Source organism: Jaculus jaculus, chromosome 13 (genome assembly GCF_020740685.1).
Source record: "Jaculus jaculus isolate mJacJac1 chromosome 13, mJacJac1.mat.Y.cur, whole genome shotgun sequence".
In the NCBI taxonomy this organism is placed as follows: domain Eukaryota; kingdom Metazoa; phylum Chordata; class Mammalia; order Rodentia; family Dipodidae; genus Jaculus; species Jaculus jaculus.
The window spans coordinates 72,890,101-72,913,344 of NC_059114.1; the positions used below are offsets into that span (position 1 = coordinate 72,890,101).

General features: G+C 41.3%; 1 protein-coding gene across 2 annotated transcripts in view; it reads left to right on the plus strand.

The window, feature by feature from the left end:
• Positions 1 to 551: 551 nt before the first annotated feature.
• Positions 552 to 23,244, plus strand: part of C1qtnf3 (C1q and TNF related 3) — a 31,142-nt gene continuing 8,449 nt past the window's right edge. The window contains exons 1-4 of one of the 2 annotated variants that reach the window (XM_004652515.2): positions 552 to 1,024; positions 7,391 to 7,502; positions 11,862 to 12,016; positions 15,495 to 15,624. In XM_004652515.2, the coding sequence (XP_004652572.1) occupies positions 722 to 1,024; positions 7,391 to 7,502; positions 11,862 to 12,016; positions 15,495 to 15,624 (700 nt within the window). In that variant the 5' untranslated portion in view covers positions 552 to 721. The remainder of the gene's footprint in view (positions 1,025 to 7,390; positions 7,503 to 11,861; positions 12,017 to 15,494; positions 15,625 to 23,244) is intronic. The other variant, XM_004652516.2, reaches the window with a different exon arrangement.

A 23,244-nucleotide genomic window follows, 5' to 3' on the forward strand; every position in this document is an offset into this window, starting at 1 on the left:
GAGCTAAAGTTTAGCCTGGGGGCAATAGGGGCTGACAAACCCAGACCCTCTGCCTGACCTCAAGCTCCGCGTTGGGAAGCCAAGGAACTGTATCCGCTGCAGCAGGTACCTGGGAGGGATGGAGAGCTACCCACATGGACCAAAGCCAGGGGACGTGTTACCCGTATGTGCTCAGAGAAAAGCATCTCTTGTTTGACTTGATCGGGCTTCCTGCTGTAGTTTCAGAAGGAACCGGTACAGTTAAACCTGAGTTTCCTGGCAAGCACACACGGGTAGGTTTTTCCCCAAAAAAAGATATATTTTTGACCACAAATGCACAGCCTTTCCATGTCTAATCGTGAAAGCAAACCACTGGACACACGCTGCCCGTCTCCAGCTGGTTGTGTGTGTTTTCTTCACACTTTTAACAACAACAGCAAAAAACTTGCTGAGGTGTGACATTTATGAACCCCACCAACTGGGAGCTGTTGCACACAAAACCGAGATCTTGCCTGCGGAGCAGGGCAGTGATGAATGGGGGCCGTTCTGTCCGGGGAGGAGGGCTGCTGTCACTCTGGCGTGACTGCAGCCTTATTTATGACACACCGAAGTATAAAACCACCCGGCCCTCTGCTGCGGCGCTCCTCTCCAGTCCTGGCACTGGCCCCGAGAAGCCGGCGGCGGGCGCTTGTCACGGCCCCTCTTCTCTGCCCAAGGAGACTCAGTAGCTCTGTTGGGAAGCATGCTGGGGAGGCTACTCGTCTGTTGGCCCCTGCTGGCCTTGCTTTGCCTCCCATTTTGCCTGGGTCAAGATGACTACATGGAGGTGAGCAGAAGAGCTAATGCAGTGGTGGCCAGGATAGTACAGAGTCACCAGCAGACTGGCCGTAGCGGCTCCAGGAGGGAGAAAGTGAGAGAGCAGAGCCATCCCCAAACTGGGACTGTGGCTAATAACACGTCTACAGACCTAAAACCCCTGAGACCAGATGGGCTGCCGCACTCTGAGGTAGATCACCTAGCCCAGATCACCCCGTTCTGGGGCCAGGTACTCTGAATTCTCTTCTGAGGATTTCTTTCTTTCTTTTGAAAGTTTGATGACTTGTTGCTGTTGTCTTCACTAAGAGTCTTAGGATCAAGTGCTTGGGAGCAGTTTGCCTAAGCTGCTAGCGGGGGTCTCTGGGTCGCTGTGAGATGCAAGAGTGGCTGCCAGTGATGTGTGGGGAGAAAGCGACAGGAGCTCTGAGCCATCAAAACTGGAAACCTGGGTGGCCAGCTTCCTGCTTTGATGGGGCCTCTGTTGATGCATGGGTATGCATTAATTATTACTTGCTGATCCCAAGAGAGTTAAAGCTCTCTTAATCCTTCCTAGCAAGGAAGAGATGCCCTTTGAGTTTGCCAAAACAACAACAAACAAACAACACAGTGTGAAAAAACAGTCAAAGCTGTTTTGTTTTGATTTGTGAACTTTGTGCAGCATTTCACTCCAGCTTTTTAAAAATTTGATTTATAGCATTCGAGGTTGTTAAGCCTTCCTGTTTAGATTAAAAAAAAAAAAGAAAGAAACAAAGCACTAGAACGAAACGAAAAGATCACATATTTAAAGTTCAAGGTTCATGGTACAGTTTAATGTCTGATGATGATAGCACTTGATTGATTTCTGATTTCTTATTTATTTATTTCTTGATTTATGTCTGGGTGGATAAACTTGGTGCCTAAGGAACTACCTTTAACTCTTTTAGGGTAGTACAGGAATATTAAGATTTTAATGTAATGAATTGCAAATTGATGAAGCCCAGTGTAATTATAAACAACACTAAGAAAAGAAGAAACAGATTTTTTTTACTTACCTCCTAAGCATGAGGAACAGTGAAATCAGATAGAAAGGGAGAAGAGTTATTTTGTATTATGTGATCTTTGAGCCAGTGGTTTTTACCACAAGAACTCATGGCTTCTATACATTAAAGAGGCTCTTGATTTTTGTTGTTATTGTTGTTGAATTATAAATACATTGTACCCAGATTGAGAAGTTAAGTTATGCGGTCAGACTGGGCTGATTATCAGGTTATGGGATCAGATTAAGATCCCATATAGAATCAGTCTGTGAAATCTGCCTTCAATTTGTAACTGGCCCACATAATGTGGTTTTCCAAATTGTTCTTTAGGGCTATATCAAGGGAACCTTATAAGGGAACATAAAGAAATGATAGTATAGAAATAGATGGCATCTTAAGAGATTTTCCTTTTATCTGACAGTCTTCTGGCTGAAAGTCATTTTCCTCGGGGGTAAAGGAATACTTTTGCCCAAGTCTTCATCTGGACTCTCTAAGTGAATGGCTGCTGTCTTTCCTGGTGTGAGGGTGTGAGGATGCAAGCCTCCAGACAGCTGTTCTGGGCTGTCATTGGTTGTTATTCCCTGGGAAAATAATACCAGGCTGGCCATTGACATCCAAATTCCATTTCTACTCACTCCACCCACCTTCTTGTCCCAAATTCCTGATGTCTTCTCAAACAAATTCCCAGGGGACTCAGAGCCACTGATATTCTGAAGCTTTCAGCACAACTCTCCTGCCAATGGCTATGGGCCCACAAAGTGAGATTAAGACTGTGCTGTGTTCTTCCTCTGACCCTATCTCCCCATATTTTTTAAAATATTTTTTGGTTCATTTTTATTTATTTATTTGAGAGTGACAGACAGAGACAGAAAGAGGCAGATAGATAGAAAAAGAATGGGCGCACCAGGGCTTCCAGCCACTGCAAATGAACTCCAGACGTGTGCGCCCCCTTGTGCATCTGGCTAACATGCGTCTTGGGGAATCGAGCCTTGAACCGGGGTCCTTAGCCTTCACAGGCAAGCGCTTAACCGCTAAGCCATCTCTCCAGCCCTCCCCATATCTTCTTTAGATGAACTCTCCTTTTGCCTCATTGATTCCTTCCCAAGCATTTCTTGGCTTCTTTTTACCAGAACGGGAAGAATATAAACACATCCCAAGCCATCCTAAAAGGATTTAGTGGGGATAAAAATTTTGTTAATGTTTATTCCTTTACTTCAATTTCATTTTGCTTATTTTTAATTTGTATTAAGTTTGTTAGTGTGCCAAGTGATAGGTTCTGCTGTGAAATTTTTATACGGGTTTAGCGTTTACTCACATTCGAGCAAATGTTTGTTCATTTATGAATTAATTTCCATAAAATACCATGAATAAGCCTGGTGAATGCACAAAGAACAGCTGGAGAGAAAAGAAGTAATGTTGGTCACTGGGTTGAGTTTTTAAATAAAATATGGTTATCTATGACAGAGAGTTAAAAAACAATAAGGGCTGGAGAGATGGCTTAGCGGTTAGGCGCTTGCCTGTGAAGCCTAAGGACACCAGTTCGAGGCTCGATTCCCCAGGACCCACGTTAGCCAGATGCACAAGGGGGCGCACGTGTCTGGAGTTCGTTTGCAGTGGCTAGAAGCCCTGACGCGCCCATTCTCCTCTCTATCTCTCTGCCTCTTTCTCTCTCTGCCTGTCGCTCTCAAATATATAAATAAAAATAAACAAAAAAAATTTTTAAAAAAACAATTAAAAATCTGTATCTCATGGTTCCCACCCCACTCTACAGGGACTGACTGAGGCCTTCATGACCCCACAGTGTGTTAACCCCAGTGAGGAGCTCCCCTCCCCCACAAGGGTAATGGGGCAGGAATGAGGTGATAAAAGAGTATATAATCTGGGCTGGAGAAATGGCTTAATGGTTAAGGCGCTTGCCAAAGGACCCAGGTTCAGTTCCCCAGAACCCACATAAACCAGATGCACAAGGGAGCACACACATCTGGAGTTCATTTGCGGCAGCTGGAGGCCTTGGCACACCCGTTATCTCTCTCTCTCCTTGCCTATTTCTCTCTCTCAAATAAATAAAGAAAAATTAAAAATATGTTTTTAAAAAGTATATAATCTGATAAATATCATATATGTATGTATAATATACATGAATATATGTATGCATATATGCATGTTATTTATGTGTATGTATAATATATATGCATATATTGTGCCCCAGTGAAAAGATTTGAGGAGCCCATGTGGAGTGGGTATGTCTGGCGCACTGATCTGTAGGGGGAAGACATCAGATGATTTCAGTGCCAGGCAAGGAAGCATTCTTTTTGCTGGTGAAGAGGCTCAGTTTTCACTTTTCTATAGAAAGTTTTTCTTGTCTTGTCTTTATTTTTTAGCTTTCTTTCTTTTTTTTTTTTGTGAGGTAGGGTCTCACTCTGGTCCAAGCTGACCTGGAATTCACTATGTAGTCTCAGGGTGTAGAGTTCACGGGGCATTGGCGTGGGCAGATATCTAGGATGGGCACATGCCTATATACTCTTCCCGCATTTTCTTTATCACAGCCTCTGTCTCAGTTATGTCTCTTAGTGTCCTTGCAGACGCCTTTTCCTCCTCTTCCCATATCTCTTTAAATCTCTCCCCTTTCCTTTGGCTTGAGAAGGAGGTGTGAGCTCTCTTTCCCAGAAGTCATTCAGAGTAGGACTTTGTTCTGCCTCCAGGCTCCCATCTGCAAAATGGGTGAAGCTTGTCTTGAAGACATCCATTTCTACCCATGCCACTTCCCTTGTGCGCTTTCAATATGCAATGATCTGATTTTGGAAAGGAACTGATAAACCTAAGAGAGTCCTAGAGAGTAACTTCCTATATGTAAATTCTTCATTTTTATCTGAATAATAGATATAGATATAATAATAATAATAATAATAATAATAATAATAGAATGAGCATGTCCTGTCTAACTTGTTCCACCACCACCTTTCCTTACAACTGAACTTCGAAAGACCAGGTCAGATGAAGGAATACATGATGAAATGTCATAGGAGGGTTCTCAGAAGGTGTACTGCTCAAAGTAACCCAAAGTCTCTCTATGCTTTTGAAGTTACTCCAATAGCTTGCATATTCACTGTTGGTCCCCCTTAGCTTGGTACTGAGCAACCCCATCTTCTGGTGTTGCGACACTAGACATTTAAAAAAGAAATCTTAGCCGGGTGTGGTGGTGCATGCCTTTTATCCCAACACTAGGGAGGCAGAGGTAGAAGGATCACTGTGAGTTTGAGGCCAGCCTGAGACTACGTAGTCAGCCTGGGCCTGAGTGAGACTCTACCTCGAAAAACCAAAAAAGAAACAAACAAATCTTCCTAACATATTATTGGCAGTTTTTCAAAAACCCCTAATGTCTTTGTTTGTATCTTAGAGCTGGAAAGAAAACTCATGGCCTTCTCAGACCAGGAAAATAATGTCTGGGAACAATGACTTCCCTTAAGTTCATGAAGAACTGAGAAGGGAACATTGATTGCAGTTCAATGATTATTTTGACATTCTTAAGCATCTCAGTGTTTCCATTCTGTTCTTACACAAGGATTCCCTCCCTCCCCTCCCCTTTCTGTCCATGAAATCCATCACTGACCAAACCCTGGCTCTCCTGAGGTTTAAAAACCTGCATTTCACATTAGCAAAAGCGTACAAGGAAATGAGGATTACATACAGCTCAGATTTCATCTTGGTTGTGAAGGTAGAGGAATGTCTTGGTGTCTACTTTTCAAGTATGCTTAGACTCCCCCCATCTCTGATTAAGTGTATTAGTTGATTGCTTTATCCTTCAATATGACAAAAATGTTCACAGGCTCTATTCTACACAGTTGAGCTTGGCAGACTAAAGACAGGACACGTTATGTCCCAGTGTTAGCTCCTTATCCCCAACACTGGTTTCTAAGCCGTGGCAGCAGAATGCTTGAGCCACAGATGCTAGCTGGGTTTCTGTCTGAATAGTTTATGTAAAACTTTATGACAAAGTGCAAGCAATGGCCAAGCTCATTTTAAACAAACAAAGTAACATCCAAATGTCTTGCATGTGTAGCCTTCATCCAGATTTCTGCTTAGATTTCTAGTAATGGAAAACTTGAATTTTAAATTCTTTCTTCCTTTTTCCTTCCTTTTCCTATCCTCCCTGCCTCCCCACACCCACTTCCAGCTTTCCCTCCCATCTTTTGTAAAATGAATTCCTTAGCAACAATGTTCTGTTGTCAAAAGACCATTGAATTATAACTGGTGTCCAGTGTCTAGGAAAGTTTCCACGAATATTTTGCATGACATAATTAAAAGGCAAGTTGCCAGTGTAGATGAGAGTCCAAATTTTATCAGTTTCTAATTCTTCTTCCAACCAATTCCACTAGATCTTAGCTCCCTCACAGTAAGCACACGCTTGTAGAAATTTGACTGTATTCATAACCATTTTACTGGGGGTTATATTTGAGCATATTTATTACTCAGAAAGTATTGGTTCAATGAGACAATCACTAATATTTTGAAATGAAGAGAGTGAGATATCATATTATGTTAAAATTGTATAAAGAAGTTAAATCATTATAATTCTTATAAATAAAATAAAAAATTGTTAGACCAAAATGTATTGGACAACATAGTTAAGAACAGTATACTTGGTTGCCAAGAGAGTAGATTTAAATGCATTCACCACAGGGAAATATGTGAGGCAAATGCACATATTAATTAGCTATATAAAGCTATTCAACATACATACATATCTCATAACAACTGTTATATAACTACCTACAATTTTGACTTGTCCATTTAAATAAATAAGTAAATAATGTATAAACCAAAGTGCATTTATTTTCTAAGTAATTTGTGCATTCTGGCAGCTTGAAAAGTACAGTATAACAGTTTTTAAGAACTCTACTTTTAAAAAATATTTATTTATGTATTTATTATTTATGTGTATGGGCATGTTAGGGCCTTTGGCTGCTGCAAATGTACTCCAGACTTGTGCTGCTTTTGCATTGGGCTTTACATGGGTACTGGGGAATTGAACTCTGGTTGGCAAGCTTTACTACCAAGTATCTTTGACTGCTGAGCTATCTTCCCAGCCCCAGAATTTCTAAGAACCCTTAGGTGGGTTCTTAAAACAGTATCAGGAATATGGTGTCCAATAATTACAATTGATATTGCTAATTTTGTGATTTGAGGATCATTTGTGTCGAGTTATAGCTGACTATTAGGTATCAGAAGAGCTTCTAGGTTGTCTTTTGAAGGAATTTCTGCCTTTGCTGTCATAGGTAGTCGTGGAAATTGCTCTCTAAAAATGTCACCCTTTTCCTCACAGCCCCACATTCACACCACCCCAAAGTACATTTTCGCCTGATCCCCTGTCGCCCCTGCCTTCCCCCCCACTGACCAGAGCTGCTCCCTGACCCACACCCGCCTGTCTCCCCAGTCCACACCCAGCCCTCTCCTTTCTGATGTGAATGTGGGTTGATTGACGTTAAACATACCTAGGGTTTGAGGCCAGAAGAAATTTTAAAATTCCTAATTGCTCACCAATGCTTTTGCCTGAAGCATTTCTTTCTGTCTTTCTCAAGCCCCCACAGACGGGAGGACTACCTCCAGACTGCAGCAAGTGTTGTCATGGAGATTACGGCTTCAGGGGCTACCAGGGGCCCCCTGGGCCTCCAGGCCCTCCTGGCATTCCAGGTAAGAATATGAGAATATGCAAAATGTGCAACTAATCTAATGGTAGATTTTTTTTTTTTTTTAAACCATAAACAGGAGCAGAGAATGAGCCTGGATCAGCTAGGTTTACTTGGGTGTGATCTGGAGGGTGTGCAAGGAAAACACAAAAACAAAGAACCTGGTGTCAGGGGAGCTGGGTTTATCAGGTTCATTTAAGTGGAACACTGCACACTGTCTGGTATTTATTAATCGCTATGCCGCTCCAAGGATGCAAAAGGCTCCAGGCCCTCTGAGCCTCATAGGAAGGGAGACTTCAGCAGTGAGGAGACCTGCTTGCCCATAAGTGGGGCTCACTCTTAGTGCCTGTGTATTAGTCAGCATTCTGTTACTGTAGTAGACAGCTTCAGGTCACGGAGATGAACTTCCAGACCAGGCACAGGTATGGAAGGAAGGAAATTATTGAATCTTACAGATCCAGGGAGAGTTCCATAATGGCAGAAGAAGCTGGACTGCTTTGTACAGGTCCAAGCAGAGGGAGAGGGAGAGAGAGAGAGAGAGAGAGAGAAAAGCCACACCACACTGCACACTTCAGGCACTCCAGGCACTTTTCATATCTTTAGATTGGAATTTCAAATTCACCACCACACCTTAGGGCTGGACCCAAAGATCCACCCAGTGACACCTCCTCCAGCCAGGTGACTGGAAATCCAGGATTTATTTATTTATTTATTTATTTATTTATTTATTTGAGAGAGCAAGAGAGAGAGAGAGAGAGAGAGAAAATGGGCACGCCAGAGCTTCCAGCCATGGCAAACAAGCTCTGGACGCATAAGCCTCTTGTGCATCTGGCTTATGTGTGTCCTGGGGAAATGAACCTGGGTCCTTTGGCTTTGCAGGCAAAAGCCTTAACCACTAAGCAACCTCTCCAACCCCCAAGAAGTTTTAATAAACTCCTGAATCTATTGGGGGGCATTTATTCAAACTAGTTCAGTTACTGTTCCAAATATCTGAGACAATCAACTAACACACACAGGAAATTTATTTTGCTCGCAATTTTGGAGGTTTCCTTCCCTAGCTAGGTAGTATTAGTACATGGACTTTGGGGTGACAGTTACCTAACTAAGAATCTTGGTTGTCTCTCTGTTGATTTTCACACCTCATTTCAACTCATGGAAGTAGTTTGGGGGTCCAGTGCCACGTAATGGCACAGCAAACCCTCTAGAGTTCATCAGATCCCTCTCAACCCATGGGTCTGCTCTCTGTGCTCTACTGCTTGGCTCTCTGAAGCTCAGAGGTATTCTGAGAGATTGGTTGAACAAACAACATACCACCCCCTCTTACCTAGGACTCCCCATCCTATAAAGGGTTTTTTAAACTTCCTTCTCAGGCCCATGTCTGAGGACAGGACCTCTTCTCAAAGTTGGACCAAAGTCCACTTGCTCTTCTTTTTCTTATCCTCCATTGATGTTAACATTTATGAAAGTTGGGTTATTTTTTTTTCTTATGTTCTTAGATGGGTTCTCATATGAACTCAAACTTATAATGAAAAAAAGTCCCATATAATTTTAAAACCCATGATTATTGGTGTCGACACAAAAGACAAAGCTCTCACCTCAAAGGGGATAAGAGATTGTTTGTCCCAGAGCCAAATATGAGTTACCGTGGCCTAGAAACACAGATTTAGGTTACTCTAATTCCTTGTTCTGACTTGTTAATGGTTTCATGAAGGTTTTATAGTTATAGAACAGAAGAAAGTGATAAATCAAGGCACTTTGGCTTGATGATCAGGTTACAGTGAAGTGGGGAGGTAGGAAAGTCTCCGCCATAGGATTTGAATGCCATCTGATGTCCTTCTTATCCCTTGGGTTGGTGGAAGCTGGGGTCTGTTAGTGTATTCCATAAAGGTTGCTCCTGATGGCTGGCACGAGAAGTAGGTACAGCAGATGTAGGGTTTTCCTGGGGACTTTAGGTAACACTGGTATGGAACCTCCATGGTCCCCAGGGGCGGTGATGTGAGACAGGGAATACTCAGTCTCCATTGAACTCTCAGGTCTTTCCTCACTTGAGATTGCAGGACAGGCTGCCCTGGGTTAAGCACGTTCCATCAAGAAAGTGCTTTGGGGGCTGGAGAGATGGCTTATAATGGTTAAGGCATTTGTCTGAGGAGCCTAGGGATCCATGTTCAACTCTGCAGATCCCAAATAAGCCAGATACACGAGGTGGCACAAGTGCATATGATTGCATGTGCACACAAGGGGTCACACGTGTCTGTGGTTCAATGGCAGTGGCTGAGGCTCTGGCGCACCAATTTTCACTCTCTCTCTCTCTCTCTCTCGCATTAAAAAAAAAAGGCTGTTCTGTTGGGCTTGCTTCAAAAAAATTCGAAAGAAAAAAACAAGTAGTTTTTGTCACTGAAGACTTTAACTTATAAACTGGAAAGGTTTAGCCCCCCCACCAAGCCCCCCCCCCCCGAGGGATTGTGAGCCTGATTTAATGCCTGATCAAAAGTAATATGTGAAACCAAATGCAAAAGGGCCTCAAATATAGCAAATGTAAAAGCAAGAAAAGATAGAATTGACTTTAGTGCTAAGGCAAAGAATTGGTACCCAATCCTTGTTTTCAAAAAGTATCTATAATATTTTATTTTATTTTATTTATTTGAGGGAGAGAAGAGGTAAACAGAGAGAGAGAGAGAAAGAAAGGGCATGCAGGGCCTTCTACCCCTGTGCAGACCAACTCCAGCTGCATGCATCATCACTATGTGCATCTGGCTTTACATGTGTTTTGGGAAATTGAACCTGGGTCCTTTGGCTTTGCAGGCAAATGTCTTAACCACTGAGCTATCTCTCCAGCCCAGTGCTATATAATATTTTTATCAACTTTCTCCCAGCTATAAAACTGCTTTATATCCTAGGTAAGAAAATTGAAAAGGAAAGAAAAAAGTATGTGTAGAATAACACAGAATCACTCACGTTTCATATTTATTTTAGGAAAAAAAACCCTGTAAATATTTTTGCATAATTTATTATTTTATTTATTTTTTTACTTTATTATTTTATTTATTATTATTATAATTTATTGTGATCCTTTGGATGTAATATGTTAATAGATATTGTTCCAAACTAAAGTAACATTGTACCATCCCTATTTAATTATAACTGTAGCAGTTATTTTTCTCATTGTTGGGACAAAGCATCTGACCAGAAGCAGTTTATGGGAAGAAAAGGCTTATTTCAGCCTGTAGTTCTGATGGCGGGGGAAGAAAGTATGCCATGAGCAAGACAGAAGACTTCACGTCTTGCCACATCATCTGGGTGGAGGTAGTCTAGAATCTGAGTTTGGAGCTGGGCTAATAAACCTCAAGGTTCATTCCCCCCACCCCCCCGTGACACACCTCCTCCAACAAAGCCTCCCAAAGACTCCACAACTTTCCCAAATTGCCACCGGTAGGGGACCAAGTATTTACTCATAACACAAGAGCCTGTGGGGACAGTTTATTCAAACTTTATATCTAAATGTATTACTGATATTCCTGCATCACTAAATATTAAAAAAACTGTTTCTTATCTTTGTAATATTTAAAGCTATGTCATTTAAAAAGTTTTAGCATTTTTCGTACTTGTGGGTATTTTGGGGGTTCCTAATCTTTGCTATTTTAAGCAGTAATGTGATGATCAATTATGTACAGAGTTTTTCTTCTTTTTTTAAAAAAATATTTTTATTTGTTTATTTGACAGGGAGAAAGAGGAAGAAAGAGAGACAGAGAATAGGTGCACCAGGGCCTCCAGCCACTACAAAGTAACTCCAGACGCATGCACCACCTTGTACATCTGGCTAATGTGTGTCCTGGGGAATAGAATGTGGGGCCTTTACCTTGATGGCTAAGCCATCCCTTCCCAGTTTTTCATACTTTCCTAGGTTTATAGACAAGAGGGGCTTTGGGGCTGGAGAGATGACTTAGTGGTTAAGGTGCCTGCCTGCAAAGCCTGAGGATCTGGGCTCATGAAATTCCCAAGTACCCACATTAAAGCCAGATACACAAAGTGACACATGCATCTGGAGTTCAATTGCAGTGGCTACAAGACCCTGGTATTCCCAGTCTCTCCCCGTCCCCCACCCCCACCAACACCGCTTGCAAAGAAATATAAAAAAATTGAAAAACAAAAGTGCTTCAGAGTCTTTGGGTATTTAAAGATGTTTCCAAGAGCCCAGTTTAAAAATAAAAAGACACATTTAATGAGGCCCCTTAGCTATATTCAAATGGCCCCAGTTTTAAATTCAGTTTGTATAATTTTGAGGGAAAGTGTGGTATTTATCTACAAATATGCGCTGAGTAGGAATGGGCGTATTTTCTCACTTGGAGACTTTTGGTTGTTTCAGGAAACCATGGAAACAATGGGAATAATGGAGCCACTGGCCATGAAGGGGCCAGAGGCGAGAAAGGAGACAAAGGGGATCTGGGGCCACGAGGCGAGCGAGGTCAACATGGCCCCAAGGGAGAGAAGGGCTCCCCAGGGATCCCCCCAGAGCTTCAGGTGAGCCCCGTCTTTCTTCTGACTTCCATGCCTGCCTGACCTCAAGGAACGGAGAGCCAGGTTTCAGCCCTCACCCATCGTGAGGAAATTTGTTCTTCTACATTATAGGAAGCTTGCAGCAGCCCTTATAAGACCAAATATAAGGCAATCCTAGCGGGGCGCGGTGGCGCACGCCTTTAATCCCGGCACTCGGGAGGCAGAGGTAGGAAGATTGCCGGGAGTTCGAGGCCACCCTGAGACGCCATAGTAAATTCCAGTCAGACTGAGCTAGAGTGAGACCATACATCGAAAAACACAAACAATATATATATATATATATATATATATATATATATATATATATATATATATATATATATATATATATATGGCAATCCTGAGTATAAACTCACAGTCTAGCTTCCAGATGAAAAGATGGGTTAAATAAAGAGGATTTTAGTCAGTTTGGATGCAGAAGACTTTGGATACATAAATGAAATGTTTCCTGATGTATTTTATTTGTTACTTTGCTACATATACATACTTAACTTTCATATCTGGTATTGACATTATTTTCTATTAACTCAGATTTCTTTTTTTTTTTTTTTTTTTAATATTTTGAGGTAGGGTCCCGCTCTAGCCCAGGCTGACCTGGAATTTCCTATGTAGTCTCAGGGAGACCTCAAACTCACAGCATTCCCCCCATCTCTGCTTTAGGAGTAGTGGGATGAAAGGTGGATGCCACCACACCCAGTTTAACTCAGATACCGTATCTCAAAACTTTCCCATCAGAATCTTCTTTTTGCTGAGGGTATATGATTTTTCACTTGCCTACTCATAGCTTCCCAGGTCAGAGTTTATTCATCTCAGCATAAATTTTAAAAAATTCACTTAGAGGGCTATATTTGCATGTTTCTCTCAAGTTCAAGTGCCTATCCTTTATTTTTGTTTGAGACTATCATTATAATTCTTGTTGAAACATCTAAAACTAAATGGAAGGTTAAGTCACTAAGAAAAAATATTCTAAGTCTAGGTTAATTTTTTGCTACTATTTGAAATAAATATTTCTAGGAAGACATCTATGAACGTTGAAAACTAGCTTTTTGTTGTTCAAGTTGTTTCTGGCTAAGGTGTTTTCCTGAAAGAGTAATTTGTGGCTAAAATTAAGTATTTGGGAGAAAATCCTGTAACATGGGAGGCTCTTAGAAGGGTAGAATATAAAGCAGTTCTTGTCTGAAAGATCAGCCAGGGAAACTCTGTCATCTATGTGGGCACACACAGTGAATGTTTGTTTAATCTGAAACTCTGCTGTTTATTTGGGCACATATAGTGGATGTTAAATCTTGACTGAAGCGCATCAGTTTATGAGTCCCAGATTTTCAAGTGTATAATAAGATGTCTATGTATTATTATAACTGATTTTTCTGTTTGTTTTGCAACTTAAAAAAATTTTTTTTCTTCATTTTTATTTATTTATTTGAGAGTGTCAGAGAGAGAAAGCGGCAGATGGGGGGGGGAGAGAGAGAGAGAGAGAGAGAGAGAGAGAGAGAGAGAGAGAGAGAGAGAGAGAGAATGGGCATGCCAGGGCTTCCAGCCACTGCAAAGGAACTTCAGACGCATGCGCCCCCTTGTGCATCTGGCTAACGTGGGTCCTGGAGAATTGAGCCTCAAACCCGGGTCTTTAGGCTTCACAGGCAAGCGCTTAACTGCTAAGCCATCTTTCCAGCCCTGTTTTGTAACGTTTAAATGAATTTTTTTTTTTAATTACTTCAGCAACCTTGGATCCATAAGCCAGTATAACCAAACAAGTGTTTTTTGAGGAGGGGAATCTAGCCAGGTTAAGGTATTTACCAAGATGGACTGCAGATATCACGGTATGGCCAGTTCAATGGAAAACACCCTGGGTAATCATTAAGTTCCATCCATTAACTATTTTACTCTAACTCTACAATACAGTCATCTGGGAGGGGACTTCTACATACTTTCTGGACAGGAGATGACATCATGTAGGGATGATGGTGAAGGAGAGATCCTCACATTGATGTAAGACTGATCATACCAGCAAGTTAAAGAGTTTATTAATACCATTCGTGTTCAGTTTCCGAGGATTGGCATTGACTTTCAAGTTTCTTTCTCCAGTAGTGGTTTCAAGCACCAGCTTTTTCTGACAGGTGGGATTGTCCTAAGGCCTTTTCAACTAAAATTCTGTATTTAAAAACCTATATTTAACCAACAGGGTAGTAAGTACAATAGTATTAGTAGCAGTAGAAGGAAGCCAGGCATGACAGTGCATGCCTTCAATCCCAGCACTTGGGAGGCAGAGGTAGGAGGATCGCTGTGAGTTCAAGGCCACCCTGAGACTACATAATGAATTCCAGGTCAGCCTGGACTAGACGGAGACCCTACCTTGGAAAATAAACAAACAAAAAAGCAGTAGGAGGTAAAAGAGTAATAATAGTGTCCTGGTCTCCACTTAAGCAATGCAGAAATCTGAACTCAAATATTAGAGGACATGCCAAGCAACACAGAATTAATAAATCTGATACTCAGTCTCCTGTTTGTAGATTTATTTCCATAGTAACAGGATCTCTTGGTTAAAATCATGTGCAGGTTTCTTAAATTTATTCTTGTCATTGATCTTTTGCTAATTGAACCAATGCTTACGTAGTTCTCTCAACAATTCATATGAAGGATTTAGAATGTGTCACAGGTGTGGCTGCTAGTATTCATGACTTCTCTGGCTCTCCTAATTTCCTGCTCCACTATTACATTTTCTATGAAAAACTATGGCCAGAAAATTTTTTTCTTCCAGTATTCAAATATATTCCTAGTTTATTTTATTTGAGTGGAGAGAGAAAGAGAGAGAGAAAGAATGGGCACACTAGGGCCTCCAGCCACTGCAAATGAACTCCAGACACATGCCCCATTTTGTGCATCTGGGTCCTGGGGAATCGAGCTTGGGTCCTTAGGCTTCCCAGAGTAGTGCCTTAACTGCTAAGCCATCTCTCCAGCCTGATTCCTAGTTTTATTTCACAATATTTTCTATATTTTCAGTAAGTGCACACTTCTCTTTTACCTTTTAAGAATGCTTCATGTTGGTATCTTTTCACTGTAAAAAAAATTAAACACAGCTGTACAAAAGTAAAACACATTGAGATGATTGCTATTAGTATATACTTACATTGTTTTTCAGACTTATGTGCATCATTTTTAAATATGATATAAGAACACACAGTATTACCTTACCACCATTTCATGAATAACAATATTGTCTGAACATCTCTTCATGTAAATAAAGGTCATCTTATAGCTTAAAAAATAATACATGTTCACTGGAACATTCTAGTTTTAATAAAGACAGACAAAACTTCACAGGAAACATACAAAATAAGTCATGCCAATAATAACTTTTGTGGATGTTTTAGTAGATATTTTTCTCAATTTGATGCATATTAGTTAACCAATAGGCATATTAATTATCTGCTGACTTTTTCCTTAGATCGCATTTATGGCATCCCTGGCAACTCACTTCAGCAATCAGAACAGTGGAATTATCTTCAGCAGTGTTGAGACCAACATTGGAAACTTCTTTGATGTCATGACTGGTAGATTTGGAGCCCCAGTATCAGGTGAGATGTGAAAGTAAATGAATGATTGAATCAATCTATCAAGAAAGAGAAATGAAGGCGGGCAAGACAGAAGGAAGAGGAGTGAGGGAAGGAAGAGGGAAAGAAAGAGGGAACAAGAAAAGATGAAAGGGAGGAAGAATGGATGAGAGGGAAATGATAAAAAGGAGGGAAGAATGTACAGAGAAGGGGATGAAGAGAGGGACAGGGGAATGGGTAGAAGGGAAGAAGGAAGGAGTGATAAGAATAGAGAAGGAAGTGAGGAAGGAAGGAAAGAAGGGAGATGAGAAACAAGGAAGGGAGAAAGTAAGGTGGTCAAAACTTTTTGGGTGGAGGGGCTAGAGAGAAGGCTTAGCAGTTAAGGTGCTTGCCTACAAAGCCAAAGGTCCCAGGTTCAATTCCCCAGGACCCATGTAAGCCAGATACACAAGGTGGCACATGTGTCTAGAGTTCATTTGCAGTGGCTGAAGGCCTTGGTGCATCCATTCTCTCTCTGTCTCTATATCTCTCTCTCAAATAAATAAATAAATAAAAAGAAAACCTCTTTAAATGTTTTTTATTTCTAATTCAAGTTAAAACAAGTCATATAAGTGTTTGCTAAACACAGTCAATACATTATAATCTTAAAGGAGGGCACAGCCACCATTGATATTACAAATTTCCTTTTGTTACCATACTATTGAATACCTGATCCATGTTTTTATGAGAACTTTTTTTTTTTTTTTATGAGAGAGAGAGAGATGAGAGAATTAGTGCTCCAGGACTTCCAGCCACTATAATCAAATTCCAGATGTGTGTGCCACCTTGTATGTGTATATGACCTTATGCAGGTATCACCTTGTGCATCTGGCTTACATGGGATCTGGGGAGAGAAACATGGGTCCTTAGGCTTTGCAGGCAAGTGCCTTAATGGCCAAGTCATCTTTCCAGCCCTACAGATCCATTTTTAGTTTTAGTTTTAGTTTTTTAGTTTTTCAAGGTAGGGTCTTGCTCTAGCCCAGGCTGACTTGGAATTCACTATGTAGTCTCAGAGTGGTCTCGAACTCACAGTGATCCTCCTACCTCTGCCTGCCAAGTGCTGGGATTAAAGGCATGCGCCACCCTGCCGGGCCTGATCCATTTTTAATATTAAAAAGTGAATAGGTGGGCTGGAGAGATGGCTTAGCGGTTAAGTGCTTGCCTGTGAAGCCTAAGGACCCCAGTTCGAGGCTCGGTTCCCCAGGTCCCACGTTAGCCAGATGCACAAGGGGGCGCATGCGTCTGGAGTTCGTTTGCAGAGGCTGGAAGCCCTGGCGCACCCATTCTCTCTCTCTCCGTCTATCTGTCTTTCTCTCTGTGTCTGTCGCTCTCAAATAAATGAATAAAAAAAATTTAAAAAAATATTTTAAAAAAGTGAATAGGTAATATATATTTTTAAAATGAAAACTTTGTTTATGCTTACAAACTTTAATATTCTTTACACATATGTTAGCATTCTCTATAATGAGTATATTTTGCTTTTTTAAAAATCTTTTTTGATAACTTCCATAAATATAAACAATATACCATGACCATTGTCCCCCCATCACCCTCCCTCTTCCCTCCCCAAATCTCCCCTCCACTGAATCCCTTCTTCTTTCTAACTAGTCTCTCTTCTATTTTGATGTTACCATTTTTCCCTCCTATTATGCAAGTCTTTCATATCAGCCACTGTGAGGTCATGATTACCAAGGCCACTTTGGGTCTGGAAGCCAGCAATGTAAGCACTTCTCCTCTTCTCTGGCTCTTACATTTTTTCCTACCACCTCTTTCACGATGGTCCCCGAGCTTTAGGGTCTCATTTAGTGTTGAACACTCCACTGTCACTCCTCAGCACTTTGGTGACTTTTGAATCACCCTAACGCTCACCAGCATCTGAAAAGATAAATTTTCTAACCAAATGTGAGAGTAGTATTAATATATGGACATAAACATGAGTACTTAAAGATCAGTTTTGTAAACACAATATACCCATTTAGCCAGACAACAGTAGTAGTTTCCCCCCTAAAGCTTATGACCTCCCCAGCTATAGGATTTTGACTAGGTTTTCAGTACCAGGCAGGAATTCCTTCCAATGGTGCAGGCCTCAAGTCTCATCAGAGGGCAGTTGGTTTTCCTCATAATAGACATGCCACCATTGGACCAGTGGGTACATTTGGCCTGGCTGGCCAGCCATAAAGCTTGCAGGGTCTACGGTTGGTTAATACCATTGGTAACTTTTCTCCTCCAACAGAATGTCATAGCTCTTTATAGCGACCTGACAGCTAGTCAACAGAAAGGAGGCTTCCAACTCAGTTCCAGCTTGATGTCTCAGTGACTTGCAGCCCAAGCTTATGGTCTCTTCAGTGATAGAGTCATGCCATCTAGTTCTGATATGCAACCAAGAGCCTTGGCCATAGTCTATAATGTTTTGGTGGCATGGTATCCCACTCCATTGCTAAAATTTTTCTTACAACAATCTATAGTTTCTGGGCACAACATTATCCACCTTCACAAGATATTTCTCCCCAAATTCTTTCTTTTTACACATATATTATTATCAAGCAAAGAAGTAGGTTTCCATATGGCTCATTCATGCACAATCTTAAATGTTTATAAAATTTTAAAAAAATTCACAAGAAGAGAGGGGGGTGTAGAGAATGGGCACGCCAGAGTCTCTAGCCATTGCAAACAAATTCCATATGCATGCACCCCTGTGTCTATCTGGCTCTTCATGGGCACTGGGGAATGGAATCTGGGTTTTTAGACTTTGCAGGAAAACACCTTAACAGCTGAGCCATTTCTCCAGCTCCTAAATTTTATTTATTGATTTATTTGTGGAGAGAGAATGAGAGAGATTATGACTATGGGTACATCAGAGCCTCTTGCCACTGTGAATGAACTCCAGGCTTACATGTCGCTTTGTGTGTCTGGCTTTATGTGGGTATTGGGGAATTGAGCCCAGATTGGCACCTACCAAAGGCAAGCAAATGCCTTTAACCAATGAACCTTGTCTCTAGCTCCATAAATCTTAAATTTTGTTGACCCTCCTCCAAGTCCTTTTCCTCCAGCCTCTTCTATTAGACTATACCAGTGTTCTGGCACTCTACTTACATGTCTATTACACCCTTCCCTTAAGTCCTCCCTTTTTTTTCCCTCACTCATAGCCCCCTTCTAGCTTCCTGATCTTTCATACTGACTTTTTATTCCAATTAACTTACAAATCTTAGCATTTGAATCTAGAATCCACATACAAGAGAGAACATGCAACATTTGACTTTCTGAGCCTGGGTTACCTCACTTAGTGTAGACTTTTTCAGACCTATCCATTTTCCTATAGATTTCATAATTTCATTTTTATCATAGCTAAATAGAAGTTCATTGTTTAAGTGTACTATCTCCATTATCCATTAATCAGTGATTTTTAAAAAATTATTTTTCAAAATAGGAAAATCTCACTATATGTATATATATAAGCCCCCATTCATCCAATTTGACATGGAATGTTCATTCAGTGTTAATGTAACTTGTTTTTCTGTTTTTCACAAATAAGAGTTTGCCTTGAGTCTTAGAAGAAACTTTGCAGTTTGGGCTTGTGCGCAGTGTTAGAATGGTTAAGACTTGGAGAAATCTTCCAGAAGAGCAGAATGCATTTTACATGATGGGACAGCTATGGCCACAATGACCAGAGGTTAAAAAATTATGTGTTTGGTTGTCAAACTGGAAAGTGATGGTTAATCTTCATGGTCAAGTAGACTGGTTTTATAATCACTTTATCATCCTGAGCACTGGGTCCCACATGAAATAAAAGGAGAAAGTAAGCAGAAACAAAAATTAAAAAATAAAGGTATAACCATTAAATGTGATATGCTGTTCTGTAACTGAACACATGTAGATGAAGTTGTAGGCTAACATCTCAGAAATAGGACTGCTGAGTAGATATCTCTGTAATTTTGGTTAGTTTTGTTGGTTTTATCTTTGTAAGGATTGTATCATTACATTCCTGTTGTCAAGATACAGAATCAGCTAATTCCATATGTCTTCATTATCAGAGTGTGCTTTGAAATATGTGGATAATTTATTGATCAAAAAATTATCTAGTCTGGAAAGATGGCTTAGTGGTATGGCACTTGTTTGTGAAGCCTAAGGACTCAGGTTTCACTCTCCAGATCCCATGTAAGCCAGATGCATCGTGACACAAGTGTGCAAGGTTGCCCATGCACTCGAGGGGGCGCATGCATCTGGAGTTCAGTTGCAGTGTCTGGAGGCCCTGCTGTCAGTTCTCTCTCTGTCTCTGTCTCTGTCTTTCTCTCCTACTTTCTCACTCTTGCATAGGAGAAAAGGTAGTCTCTTGGGCTTGCCTAAAAAAAGTCTATACAAACCTTTTATTTTTATTATTTATCTATACAAACCTTTTATTTTGAATTTAGAGTAACAGAGGAGTTATAAAAATGTTACAAAGTGTTTCACATTCCCTTTAACCAGTGTCCCCTAATGTTAATATTTAACATCACCAAAGTCCATTGACTACAATGAAGAAATCCCTTGGCACAATACCACATCACTAAATTTAGACTTTATTCAAATTCCATCAGGTTCTCCTCATACCCCAGTTGTTAGTTCCTTCCCTTATGTGGCCATTTCTACCACAAGCTCTTGAATTCTATTTTTTAACAGGACATTTGTTTTATTAATACATTTGAAGCTAACGATGATGATGAAACATTTGGTATACCAGTTAATGCAGAGCAGTAGACTTTTGATTAATGGCATTAATTCCAGTTGGGAACCAAGTATTCAAGCACTCAAGCCTATGTGTAACATTAATACTCAAACCAAAAATAGATTTCTAGGGCTGGAGAGATGGCTTAGCAGTTAAGCACTTGCCTGTGAAGCCTAAGGACCCTGGTTCAAGGCTTGATTCCCCAGGACCCACGTTAGCCAGATGCACAAGGGAGCGTACACATCTGGAGTTCGTTTGCAGTGGCTAGAGGCCCTGGCGCTCCCATTCTGTCTCTCTGCTTCTTTCTCTCTCTGTCTGTCACTCTCAAATAAATAAATAAACAAAAAATAAATAAAATAGATTTTAAAAATGTACGATCTGGTAACCTTGATTCATTGGGGGTAAGTCTTGCTATCCTTTCTGCTTTAGCTGATGAGCACATAATGATGTGGGGCGGGAGAAAAGTTGTCGAAAGAGAAGAGAGACTAGTTGGAAAGAAGGAATTCAGTTGAAGGGAGAAGGGGGGACACAAGAAATCATGGGGGGAGGATATGATTAAATTACATCAGGTTCCAGTATGAAAATCATCCAATATGAAAATCATAAAAAGGTAAAAATATTAGATGAGTGAAGGAGCTGGGTTTTCTTAGACCTGCTACATGCAGTAGTTTTTCTTGGCGGAGGGTGGAGCTCAGACAGCCACCTATGCCCGGCATGGCTGTGCCTCCCTCTCCCGTGGCTAGGCACTGATTGAGGCTTTTGAGCATAGCTACTCCGTGTGTTTTTCTCATTCTTCCTCGGCCTCCCCACTCTCCCCCAGGAAGGCTTGCGGAGCCAGGTTTGTAACTGGGACATTCTCTGGCCCTTAGGAGCCTTGTTTGTGCTGGCAGATTCTGAGATCTGCCGCTTCGGAACTGCTTTTACATTCTGTCTTTTCCCAGCACACTTTCCCGAGACACACACAGCCTCTGTCTCATCCCAGGCCGGCTCACGGGAGCTCTTTCTCAGTATGTGCGCTTTAAAGTCGTCTCTTGTCACCAGGGAGTGTCACTTCCTGGCTTCAATCTGCTACCGGCCGTCTCAGAACCTCGATCCAGTCTATCTAGGTGGCCTGCCTGCAGCTTGGCTTGTCCTTTGTGGCATTTGGTGACACCAACACATATTTGAAGTTTATTGATTTTTTTTTTTCTCTGTACCTGAGTTTTGCAGAACATGGACACTTTTTTTTTTTAAAGATTTTTTAATTTATTTATTTGAGAGTGACAGAGAGAGAAAGAGGCAGATAGAGGGAGAGAGAGAATGGGCGCGCCAGGGCTTCCAGCCTCTGCAAACGAACTCCAGACGCGTGCGCCCCCTTGTGCATCTGGTTAATGTGGGACCTGGGGAACCGAGCCTCGAACCCGGGTTCTTAGACTTCACAGGCAAGCGCTTAACCGCTAAGCCATCTCTCCAGCCCATGGACACTTTTTTGATATTTCTTTTTCAGTTCTCCTTGTTTCTCTACAAGGAAAAGAGAAAGAACAAAAAGTCTGATGGATGCAGTGCCCATGTTTGGCTTACACAAATGCTTTTAATATGTGCCTTGATTTATTATTCTACTCAGTTTAAGCCAGAAATGAGTTAAATTCTGAAAGGATTTTTAAAAATCGCACTTTAATCAGCTTTAAACATACTTTAGTGATTTTTCTGCTCTGAAGACTTATGACTTTCCTCCCGTAACTATTTTGTTATACGCTATCTAGTTGGTGGCTGACAGTCAGTACCGTGCTTGCTGCACAGATGTGATCATCTGAGTTTGGGTCAAGCAGTCACATCAAAGCTGGACACCCCCATAACCCCAGCGATGAGGCGGAGGCAGGAGGCTCCCTCCCTAGTCTAGCCAAACCAGTGAACAAGTCACTCATCATTAGCCTGTGGCTTGTGCATGCAAACACATGTGTGCCCACACACATAAAAGCATACATGAACACCTCACTACGCACACATACAAATGCAAAAAAAACAAAACCCACTATGTTTGCCAAAGAGTCTATAAATGTCTAGCTATCCCCAGTTAACGTTTCCTCTGAGTTCCATGTCTTTATAATGCATTGATTAACATATGGAGTGTTTCAGAGCCCTCTTGGCTGGAGACCATTCTGATGATGGTACCAACTAGCACTTGACTCCTTAACTTATGCTTCTTTTTCTTTTTTTTGTTTGTGCACAGCTTTATTTCCCTCAATTTTTTTTAATTTTTTATTTTATTTATTTGAGAGAGACAGACACAGAGAGAAAGACAGATAGAGGGAGAGAGAGAGAATGGGCACGCCAGGGCTTCCAGCCTCTGTAAACGAACTCCAGATGCGTGCGCCCCCTTGTGCATCTGGCTAACGTGGGACCTGGGGAACCGAGCCTCGAACCGGGGTCCTTAGGCTTCACAGGCAAGCACTTAACCGCTAAGCCATCTCTCCAGCCCTATTTCCCTCAATTTTTATTAATATTTTCCATGATTATAAAAAATATCCCATGGTAATACCCTCCCTCTCTTACCCCACATTCTTTGAAATTCCATTCTCCATCATATCCCCTCCCCATCTCAATAAGTCTCTCTTTTATTTTCATGTCATGATCTTTTCCTGCTCTTATGATGGTCTTGTGTAGGTAGTGTCAGGCACTATGAGGTCTTGGATATGCAGGCTATTTTATGTCTGGAGGGAGCACGTTGTAAGGAGTCCTGCCCTTCCTTTGGCTCTTACATTCTCTCCACCACCTCTTCCACATTAGACCCTGCGCCTTGGAAGGTGTGATCGAGATGTTACTCAGTACTCCAGTCATTTCTTTCCAGCACTATGAGACCTTCTGAGTCATCCCAAGGTCACTGCCATCTGAAAAGAGATGATTCTCTACCCAAAGTGAGAGTA